The sequence below is a fragment of the Terrapene carolina genome, unplaced genomic scaffold (assembly GCF_002925995.2).
Source record: "Terrapene carolina triunguis isolate 2854851 unplaced genomic scaffold, T_m_triunguis-2.0 Scaffold212, whole genome shotgun sequence".
In the NCBI taxonomy this organism is placed as follows: Eukaryota; Metazoa; Chordata; order Testudines; family Emydidae; genus Terrapene; species Terrapene triunguis.
Window position 1 is genome coordinate 8,678,334 of NW_020664563.1, and position 11,964 is coordinate 8,690,297.

At 38.8% G+C, this 11,964-nt stretch overlaps 1 protein-coding gene across 1 annotated transcript in view; it reads left to right on the forward strand.

Annotated features, from left to right (window-relative positions):
- Nucleotides 1-11,964, forward strand: part of LOC113407525 (rab GTPase-activating protein 1-like) — a 536,766-nt gene that overhangs the window by 91,211 nt on the left and 433,591 nt on the right. The window contains 5 exon segments of the mRNA XM_026656123.1: nt 3,747-3,939; nt 4,627-4,837; nt 7,456-7,630; nt 8,958-9,118; nt 9,714-9,824. Of these exon segments, the coding sequence (XP_026511908.1) occupies nt 3,747-3,939; nt 4,627-4,837; nt 7,456-7,630; nt 8,958-9,118; nt 9,714-9,824 (851 nt within the window).

The following is an 11,964-nucleotide window of genomic DNA, read 5'->3' on the forward strand; positions in this document are numbered from 1 at the left end:
GATGCAAACGGCCCGGCAGGCTGGCCAGCTCAGAATGCGGGGGCGGGGAGGAGGAGCTCTACAGCTGCTCCGGAGTCCAGCCCGGCAAGCTGCGGGGGAAGGGCTCTGGCTGCCAGAGCCCCATGCGAGTGGCTGAATTTCCTGCAGCCCTCCCAGCCGCGCCTCGCTCTGCATGGGGGGGAAATCCCAGACATTTTTAGTGATTTGCAAATTCCCCCCTGGACGCTATTTTTAACACAAAAAGCAGGACATGTTCGGGTAAATCCGGACGAATGGTAACCCTAAGCTATGGATGTATAGACTGCACTGCCTTTTGCCCTATTGATCTGCTTTCCTTAGCATTGTCTATACCAGTGTTTCTTAACTTGGGGGACATGACCCGTAGGGGTCACGGGACGAGTTTAGGGAGGTCACAAGTGCAAGGCCAGCATTAGGGGGTGGCAAGCAGGGCAATTGCCTGGGGGCCTCCTTAGCTTTATGGGGCCTCCTGAAGTGTTGAGACCCAGGCAGTTGCCCTGCTTGCCACCCCATAGCACTGACCCTGAGTATTATTCATAATTTACTTAATTATATTTAAGGTAGGGGGTCACAATTTTTCAAGTCTTACTGGGGGGGAGGGGCCCAACTTTTCTTTTTTAAAGTTCAGGTTGAGAAACACTGGTATCCATTAAGGAAACTATCTAAAAACTTCCCACTGTTGATTACATTGGAACACGTAATACAGGCAAGACTCCTGCAACTGGAGCCACTTTTAATATCACGTCAGACTTTCTCTAAGCGTTTTTGGCTGATAGTGTTACAGATGGCTCTGGCTGTGGGACCTTGTCTTATGAGGGTTTCCAGCATAGTGAACTTTGGTGCAGCTATAGTGCTGTAGACACAGGTGGGAAATTTGTAGAAAATGACCCAGCTTCCATTGCTGACATGCTTATAACTACACTATACTTTCAGCCTAGTTTCTGTTCCTAAGCTCTCTGCCCAGACAGGTTTTTCTCTTCAACCCCACCTTTTCCCTTTAATTTAGCAGCAGTTTTGGTAGGGAGAGGAGTTTTGTCAAAGGTTGAAGGGAAGCTGGAGACTTCCTTTACTCAGTCGGTTTCTCCAGTGCTAGAAGTGGTTAGAGCACTAAGATCAAAGGAGCTGCTCTCAGCTCCATGTGTTTGTACACACAATAGCCTTGGAAGCAGGAGCTGGGATTTCAAGATTTTCACCAGTTTTCTGGTTCTCTGCATTAGCCAAGTCCCAATCCAGTGATTTAGGTTGTCGGTTCTGTAGGATGAGGTTGAGCTGCTGGATCGCATTTACTGCACCTTAAATATTGCAAACCTGGCCACCCAACTCAAAACCGACCTTAAGATAAAATGATGGGGAGAGGGCAAAACTGCCTTCCCAATTCCAGAATATCTAAGGAAATAGTGGCCTCAGAGTATTTGAAGATGTGTGGCAGGCAGCTGGTTTAAAATCATACCATCAGGACTGTCCAGTCAGGTACCAGAAGAACTCCTTAATTTCAGACACAGGAACTGGTGCATCTGCAGCTGTCTCTTGAACAAATCTGAAACACTGCTTTTAAGAAACCACGCAGAGCCAGGAGAGCCCCTTGTTTTAAGGTCTTTACATCTAGTTTTGCAAGTACTCACCAAATCCATTAAACAGTGGTTTGCTGGGTGGTTGGGTGTGGGTTTTTAAAAAATTATTTGTTTAAAATTTAATTTAAATTTAAAAAAAGCATTTATATTTATTTTAAGGTAGCTCTTAGATGAGATTTAGAATTTGTTTCCTGGGAAAAACACAACCTTCCACTTGAGTCAGTTTTTCCTTGCCATCTTTCTACCCCAAGCCACCTCAGACCATGAGAAGCACTGAAATGTTTTGGATGTGGTCAAGGAAGTGAAGTTTTACTTGCATAGAACAAAGCCCTGGAGAAAGTCTGATGCAAATTTGTCTTTATATGGAGGATCTAAAAAAGTGAATAGTTAAGTCTAATATTGCAAGATAGTCATGCAATTTTTAGGCCTATCGGTTATACAATAAGACTCCTCCCACATGAGTGAGCGCACACACTAGCAGGTGCATGACTACTTCATGGACTCAGCAACACAGAGAATCTTTGAGGAGATGTGTTGGGTTTCAGTGCACTTGGTTTTCTGTGCTCTGTTCTACTAGGCCAGGGGTTCTCAAACTTCATTGCACCATGACCCCCTTCTGACAACAAAAATTACCACCTGACCCCAGGAGCGGGGACCAAAGCCTGAGCCTGCCCGAGCCCCGCCGCCCTGGGTGGGGGGGGGGGGGGGCCAAAGCCGAAGCCCGTGCCCCCACCACCCCAGGTGGGTGGGGGCAAAGCCGAAGCTCAGGGGCTTCAGCCCCAGGCAGGGGGCTTGTAACCTGAGCCCCGCCATCCAGGGCTGAAGCCCTCGGGCTTCGGCCCCGGGCCCCAGCAAGTGTAAGGCAGCCCTGGAGACCCCATTAAAACAGGGTCACGACCCACCTTGGGGTCCCAACCCACAGTTTGAAAACTGCTGTACTAGCCCGTATAAGATGCAAACTCATCCAATGCAGCTATCAGATATTGGAAGACTTAAGTTTTTCTTTCTCTTCGATTTGATGGATGTCTTTTTACTGCTTGCTGTTTCCTATAAGTACTTGTCTCATGAGGGCAATGACTGTTTATATGGGAGAAATGTAAAAGTAGTTTCCTTACTGTAATTTTATCATCTTTAAGCTTCTATTGCATTGTCCGAAACCACTCCCTTATAAGAGCTTATTTGAATGTGAATTATTCTTCACTTTAGCTGGCAAGTAACTGCCAGATGCGTGGGGAGGGGAAGCTCAGTAGGAATATTATTCTCTTCATCCAAAATGTGTGACAAGGTAGAAAACTTGTCAATACTTGACTGACAGAGCACTGTGCTCCTACTCAAAGAATAGAGAAAATGATGGTGAGGAAATTAATTTTAAATTAACTTTCAGTGGGGCTCAAAGTTGAACTGTCCTGAGGAGATGGCAGACATGAAAATGTCTCTCCCAGGTAGTTGTCACAACTGACTAGATGTGTTCTGTTATGATTAGGTAGTTTCCCTTTTTTCTATATACAGAAATTGAATTGAACAACATTTTTACTGTTGTCTGAACACCTGGAGAGAGCTCTGTTTCTAATTCTCAGTTATTTTTAAAAATAAAGATAAATACAATAAGGAACAAAACCTCCAAATTAATCTTGCCATTCATTACAGATGTATATTAAAAATGAGGGGAGAAGGATATACCTAATTACACTTTATTTTTTGTGTGTGCCTCTTAATAAACTACCTGAGTATAGCACACATTCATGACTCATGGATGCCATTTTAATACTATACAGATTTCACCTCTCCAAGTACTTTATAATGTATATAGTCAAAGATTTGAAGAAATATAAATTGTCATTACCTGAGCAGTTATACTGGATGCTGCATTGTAATACTGGATGTTGGAACCTTTGGTAATCAGATATATACTTCCATTGTGCACATTTTATTTGTTGGTTTAACGAATACAGATGAGCCTTGGGTGAATTCAGGGGCTTTAGCCACATGAGTAACATGGGTATCTGGTATAATTAGCTGAAGAAGTGTTGTTTGACAAAATGTCTTTAAAAAAGTAAAACAAATTTTAAAATATTTTTCAAATATTTGTGTAATATCTTTTAAGGTAAAAGTAGCAGCCAGTTTTTAAGTCTTTTTTGTATCTTGTCCTTTGTACAGATATTTTCAAATGGAGATGAACAGCTGGAGAAAGCCATGGAAGAGATACTGAGAGATTCTGAAAAAGGCCAAATAAGTTATACTACTGACTGTAAAGACTCCAATGATGCTTGCAGACAGTCAGCTGAAGATGTGTCAGCCAGTCAGACAAACCAACCTTCTTTACATCTAATTCTGGACCCTTCCACTACAGGTACTGGTTAAGATATTTTTGGGTAGGTAATGAAGTTATGGTATGAAACTGAGCAAAGGAAAAATTGAGATGAGTCTGACTATGCAGAGGTCTGAAACTAGTCCCAGGAATCCCCAGACTGGGGGAGGGTGGGGAGAAAACCTCATGTTTCTGAGATTCTGAGCTTCTCTGGCCCCCCTCTAGCCTCCCTCTCTCCCTCCTGTCTGTCTTTTAACTGTCCTCAGCTGACTAGCTGAATTACCTTGCTAATTGCTCAATCATCCAGTCATTAACCAATTATCTCCTCAATATGGCCCATGTGGGGATGCTTGCAGAGTGCTCAGATTGATGAATCAACCTTAGGCTACTCTCACTCATTCAGTAAGCTATACCTGTAATCAGTAGGGAGAGATTGACACTAAATATGGAGATGGTCTTAAAATGTATTGATTGATGGATTGTAACCCGACTACCCAACACTCATTTATTACTGCAAAAGCTTCACAAATATGAAATGGCCATAATTCAGTATCACTGCCCTTCCAGGTCCGTGTGATCAATGTCTAGGATAATGCATCAGGGAGCCTGTTCAGATACAGTGATAGTTTCTTTTAGCTTTACAAATGTAGGCTTGCAGCTTTTAACTTGCACTAATTTAATGCAATGGCTGAGAATTTTATTGTTAACTTGTATTTTCTTCTTTTTCAGAAATCTCGGCACCTAGACCCTGTTCCCCTAATGAACCGCCAGAAGAGGACAGTGTATTATTTAACAAATTGATGTATCTAGGTTCTATGAAGGTTTCTGCTCCTCGTAGTGAGTCCGAAGCTCTACGTGCTATGGAAGCTTTGAAATCCTCATGCCAGTCCTCTTTTCCTGTGACTCTCTATGTTCCGAATGTCCCAGAAGGCTCTGTAAGGTGAACTACAATGGTACTTCATTACTTATGCAGACACAAAGGGTTCAGATTCTGATCTGGGTTGCAAACACTGGGCTTCCAGTGAAGTTGAACTGCATAGGTCTGTCCAGAAGCATAATTTGTCGCAAACTCTGTTTGCTGAAGAATATGATAAAATGAATAAAAATCAAGGAAATTTAAACCAATAGGTAAAACATCCAGTGAGAAAAATGCATAAGTTGAATTTAGAATCTTGAACCCTTTAATATTAAACTAGTTTTATTGTATGATGATGTTAGGACTCAATCACATAAATTCAATCTCCCTGATGCATTGTATGAGACAAAATCTCTACCTTCTTTTAATTTGCAGCAAATTTGAAATATTCTAGATAGTGTTCAACAGATCACACTGTATAATGAGAAATATTCAGCCTGTCCATACAAAATAAACATACCTAAAGTTGAAATCAGTGAACATCACCTTTGAGAAGTTCTTGAGCATGCTTTATTTCTGTAACCAAAAGCATGCTCAAATTATTAGTATTTTCCTATATACAATGTTTGTAATTGCAAACTCTCTATAAAGGTCTTGCAAGCAGCTAGCCTTATAGTAATATTCCCAAAAAGTCCTATATGCTCACTAAATGGAGTATTTTTGAAGACCGCAAAAATAAAGTGTACTTGCAAAAGGATGGCTGCGAAGATTCTATTGCTGACCATTGTGTAGGGCTATAACTAGTGCCATTCTTTCAGTTTATAATTTCAATCTATGCCAATAACCTTTTAAGAGGGTAATCATACATTTACAATGGGATCTTGGTACTGTGACCCAAATTCAGAACTGAAGTAAGTGGGCACAGATCCCATTGATTTAAATGAGTTTTATCTGCTTTATATTGATTTTAAAGATGTTGTGCTTGAGCTTAATTCTGTAAATACATTATAAGGTATAAGTGCATATTGTAGGTCCTGTTACATAAAGTGAAGATCCTTGACGTTTTTTCCATAATGAAATTATATGTATTAGACAAAAGTTTCCCTTCTTTGGAAAAGACCCACCTCTTTTTGTTAGCTTTCCCTTAGTGACTCTGCTTTTCATTGTTACTGTAGTTAGTTTCCCTGGCACCCATTTCTTAAAGCAAAAACAAATAAAATTACCTTCATTAAATAGGTTCTGAATGAGCAAAATCTTTCAGTAATCTGGTTTTCCTGCACAATAAAATATATATTGTTACTGTTCTTGGTGGAAACCACAAGGTGGCGCCTTGGAAATGCTTCCAGGCTAATATATAATTGGAAATGATGTGACTTTGCTAAAGCATCAGACTTGCAGGTGTCATGCAAGAGAGAAATCAAGGGAAATGGAGAGAAAGAGGGTTCATGTCTAACAGAAAAAATATACACATCATTGGTACTTGTGTATTTTGCTGATCTGTGGCTGCTTTGACCCACTTCATGAAAAACTTAGATACCTACTTTTCTGTTTAAATAAAAACATGTATTAATGCAATACATATTGTAGCAGATTATGTAAAAGGTGACTTTTCTGATTTAGGGAATAAAGTATTAGTTTAAATGTGCACTGAGATAGCAAATTATGTTAGCAAAGTTGGAAAGCTTGAGGCATCAGCATAGCCTAGTGTTTGGAGAAATTCAATTTATAAGGTTTATAGAAATAATTTGGAGTAGCATACCTACAGTGTTGGTAACTTTTGCCAAATTCTAGAAAGGAAGCCTTTCACATATTCCAGCTAAAGTTAGTTTCAAGTGATTTTATTCTAAACCCCTTTGAATATGGGTATTTTTTCTAGCCTTAGACTTACTTTTCGAAAGGAGCTGGTGCTTGGGCATGATAAGACAGGGGAATTATCTCCAGTTTCTTCAGGGCACTTCCAAGACCTTCCTTGGGCAGAAACATATTGTGTGTCATCTTTTTCTTTATGAAATGCAGGAGCTGGAGTTGCCTTGAGGTTTATTACTTTTGGCTGGATTTTTTCATATTGATGGTTGTCAGGAGGTAGTACGCCCCAATTTTATACAAAAATAAAATATCAGGCCCTTAAAATAGCTTGCAGGCAGGGTAAAGGAAATCTTGATCAGAAGTTGACCTCAAATGGGGGTCGTGTGCCTTTTATTGATATTTTTGGAGAAGATATTAAGGTCAGTTTTCACCATTATTTGACATTTCAGCAGTATACAGCATAACAGCCTACATTTCAGACTACTAATAACTTCTCAGACAGGGAGTTCACAGAATCTCTCTTTGCTGAATTTCTGGGCCTGTATCTATATAAAGTGCATTTTCGCAATTTCTGTGGTTCCTAGTTAACGAAATCCTTTGATTCTGGTGATGAACTGCAGAGCAGTGATTTTTATGATGAATACTGGTCCTATATAATTTAGGGTACTATATGCTTCCTATTTTATTTTGATATAAATTGTATTGAAACAAATGTAGTTGAAACCGAACATTTTTATTGCTTACATTTCTTAAATGTATTTTAATGTTGGGTGCTTACACTGAATAGTAGTTATACTTTGCATAATAGCTCATTCAGTTACAGAAAGAAGCTGGTGGATATCTTTATTTGGTTCTAGTTTGTGACTGACTTCACGTTTGTCACTTCCCCCCTGCAGAATAATAGACCAAACCAGCAATACGGAGATAGCCTCTTTCCCAATCTATAAGATATTGTTCTGTGCACGTGGACAAAATGGAACTGCAGAGAGTGACTGCTTCGCATTTACTGAAAGTTACTGTGGAACAGAGGAGTTCCAGATTCATGTTTTCTCCTGTGAGATTAAAGAGGCAGTAAGTATAAAATACTACCACAGTGACTTGTTACCGAGCATAATAAAGGTATTTTCTATGATTGTCCCCAGTCTTTAAATATATACTATCACATACTGTCATGTAAAATCAACCTCAGTACTTTGGCATGTGTGCAGTAGATTTCACAAGATGTGCAGCTATGTGTTCTTGAATATTAAAATAATTTAGGAAGTTACTTCAGTACCTTTTATCAAAGTTTATATCTTGCAGTGGGTCCTGCCCAAACATAGTCCTAGCTTACAATGTATTGCGCTACAATGTAATGGGGAGATTTGGGAGAAAATCCTTTGCTCCTGCTTTGAGTCTGGTTTGAGATTACCAAGGAGATAGTGTACTTGGGCCCTGGAGTTATAAAGGAACATCTTAAAGCCTTCAGTAGGTATTCCTCTAGATGGTTGAAGAAGAGCATTGGGACATTTGAGAGAGCAGACTTCTGCTTTCCTTGAGTTAATGATGATCAGCACAATATTGGGTCTTGAGGGTGAAACAGTAAAAAGAAAAAAGTAAAGTGAATGTGAGTTAAGGACCTGGCAGGTACAAACAGTAAGCTGTACAGATTTTTAAATGTAAAAATAATTACAATAACAAAATCTGCAGGTCATTTAGCAACAAAATCACATTCATGAACTGTGTAGGCCAGTGGTTTTTCAACCTTTTTTCATTTGTGGACCCTTAAGCTTTTTTGAATGAAGGTGCGGACCCCTTTGGAAATTCAGCCTGTGGTCCACAGAGCCCTACCGTAGTAGTCATAAGCTGAAAACTGACTGAATAGAATTCAACTATAAATGTCTCACATGCTCAGCACGGCATTTGATGCAGCATGAGAAAGGGTGCTAAACTGTTGTTTTTTATGGTAATGACAACACTTCCGGGTTTTGACTTGAAGGTGGGGGGATTCACATATTTTTGATCAGAAAAATGGAATGACTTTTCTGGGATCTGAAACTTTATTTTCATAGTAACCTTTCATGGACCCCTTAGACATGGTCTGCGGACCACAGGTTGAAAACCACTGGTGTAGGCGAAACTTGCTGATTTAATAATTTTTGAGATATTGCATCAGAAGTGAACACACTTCTGTTACCCTAAAACCATGGTATCTCAACACGTATTCTTATTAAACACTTGAATTGAGCGGGTGAGGAGGAGAGAAGAAAAGTAAAATTATTTCCTTTTAAGAATTTCAAAAATATGCTTGCTGAGAAATGATCCCTTGAGGGAATACATCACAACTGTGCATGTTCTGCATAGGAAGATGAATGGATGGTATCAGTGCTCTTATTCTTTTTTCCCCTCCCTTTTTCAGGTCAGCAGAATTTTATATAGTTTCTCAACAGCGTTCAGACGGTCTTCCAAACAAGCCACAGACCACGTTAAGGACTCTGTTCTGCCTACCCCAGATAGTGATGTGTTCACTTTCAGTGTCTCCTTAGAGGTTAAAGAAGATGATGGTAAAGGAAATTTTAGGTAATTTGAAAAACGGAGAAAAATTAGAAGCCTCCATAAAACATGTGCAGCTGATTTGAGGGATGTGTGGCTAACCAGCATGTAGTGAAGAAACTAGTTTTGGTTAATTTTTTGCTGTATGCTATTTTTTTTCTTTATGAGGTTATTGCTTTGTTTGTCTTAAATACATTTTTTGTAGAAGCCTAAACTGATTCAAAAATAAAAAGCAGCGTAGAAAAACAATATTAATCAAGTTTTGTAAGTGTTTAAAATCCTAGTTCTTAGTGGACATACTCAAGTGTGCCTATGGAACTTGGAAAGATAGTTGAGGCCTAGCTTGCTGAAAATTTGTACCAATGTTTTCTGGGGTTTCTTTCAGTACAGTTATTTAACTCTTCTAATTGAGTTTTCATAAGCCAATAAATTTGAATCAGTATGTTGAAAGTACAGACACCCCTCCCCTTGGGCCTCCCACAATAAAATACAATGAAATGGCCAAAAAATAAAATGAAAATAATTTGATGAGGCTCTAGCTATCACCACATCATATTTCTAATAGTTATCCACCTATATTGTGCTATATCTGTGCAAATGGAACTAATTCTTTCTTTTTTAGCCCTGTACCAAAGGACAGAGAGAAATTTTATTTCAAACTGAAACAGGGAATTGATAAGAAAGTTGTGATCACAGTCCAGCAACTCTCAAACAAAGAATTGGCCATTGAAAGGTAAGCATGATATAAAGTAAAACAGGTTAAGTGTAAGAAAATGGTCTCTAATGTGCTTATCATCGCCCTCACAAAATACCTGTGATTCAGTGGAACTGAATACATTGTGTACTAATAATACATACGTACTAAATTCAGACTTGGAGCTCTAATGAGCTAACTTGTGTGTATGACCAAGTGGTTCTTCTTAAATATCCAAAGGAATAGAAAAAAATAGGTTAATTGGTTACTAGTGGCCAAATACCTTATAGCTAATCTATCACTTTTGGAATTATTTCAATGTTAAGACCTGTGTTCACTTCTATGGGGTGAATCCAACAAGTGTTGGCTCAGCACAGGACCAAATACTTGGAGGCCCATTTTATTTTATTTTTTAAATCTGCACGTTGGTTGAAGTTTTGGCCACTTACTTTGATACCTAAGGGAGGGGGGCAGATATTTTCTGAAAATCTCTCTCATAATACTCGGACAGGGCTTTTCGTTCTGCTTCACCTCTTGGTTGCATTTTTGGGTTTGCCTACAATTCTTTGTTGATCATGCACTTTAACTGCTTTTGATGTTGCTTAATGTGTCAAATATGTGGGACAAAATGTAGTACATTGTGTCTAGTATGTTCCTATTGAAATTTTGGCAGCCATATCTGCTAAAGCCACATTTGCTATACTAACATCTTAAAAATAGAAACAGTGGAGCGTTAGTGTCTCACTGGATTGCTAGTGGGACATGAATCCTTTTCCAATACCTTAATTTCAGATCCAGCAAACTGTGAGTTGGCATTAATGCCTTGATGCCCATTAATTGAAATTCTTGAATCTGTAGGTTTTCCATTTTGTTTTCTTCCCTGGAAGTGTCCTACTGTTCAGATCTGGCCAAGGTTTCTTAAAGCCCCTGTTGATTCTTTCTATTCCCAAGGATTGTTTTGCTTTATTCTTGGTTAAAGGTTTGATTAGTGCACAAAGTATGTATTGGTGTTTGAATGCTGGTGCTGCTTTTTTGTCTTAAAGAAATCCAGCTTTCTGTTCCATTTCTTCTGATTCCTGTTTCTCTGCAACTCTAACAGGTGTGAAGCCTGCCAATTTGTGGTTTGATTCTAAATTAGTCTTAGAAAGTTTTTATTCTTTTCAGCTTGACGTTTTACGAGAACATGTCTCCTGCTGGATGGCTAGGCCCATCTTCCTCCAGTATTGTCTGAACTATGATGTCTGTGCAAAGTCCTATGATCTTCCTCCATTCATACAAAGTTTTGATTCTTGAATTTGTAATATGTCTTCTAATTTTATAATTTTTAGTGAACATTTAATAAAATTATTTAGGAAATAATATACACTGAATGTGTTAAGTAGTGGTATAATTAGTATGGCTGTCAAGCAATTAAAAAAATTAATCGTGATTAATCGCACTGTTAAACAATAATAAAATACAATTTATTTAAATATTTTTGGATGTTTTCTACATTTTCAAATGTATTGATTTCAATTAGAACACACAATACAAAGTGTACAGTGCTCACTTTATATTATTTTTGATTGCAAGTATTTGCACTGTAAAAAAACAAAAGAAATATTATTTTTCAGTTTAGCTAATACAAGTACTTTAGTGCAATCTCTTTATCATGACAGGTGGACTTACAAATGTAGAATTATGTACAAAAAATAACTGCATTAAAAAATAAAACAATGAAATTTTACAGCCTGCAAGTCCACTCAGTCCTGCTTCTTGTTTAGCTAATCACTCAGACAAGCAAGTTTGTTTACATTTGCAGGAGATAATGCTGCCCACTTCTTATTTACAATGTCACCTGAAAGTGAGAATAGGTATTTGCATGGCACTGTTGTAGCCAGCATCACAAGATATTAACGTGCCAGATGTGCTAAAGATTCAGATGTCCCTTCAGGCCTCAACCACCATTCCAGAGGATATGCGTCCATGTGGATGGCGGGTTCTGCTCGATAACAATCCGAAGGAGTGCGGACCGACACATGTTCATTTTCATTATCTGAGTCAGATGCTGTCAAGTCTAATTCCCCACTCTGGCACTCCCGCAAGGATTCTAAAAATTAATACTAAAGCTACTCCAGGCTTGTATTAAACTTCCAAGGTTACAGCTTTTCTCTGACCTTGGATTGGTAGATGCTGCCAC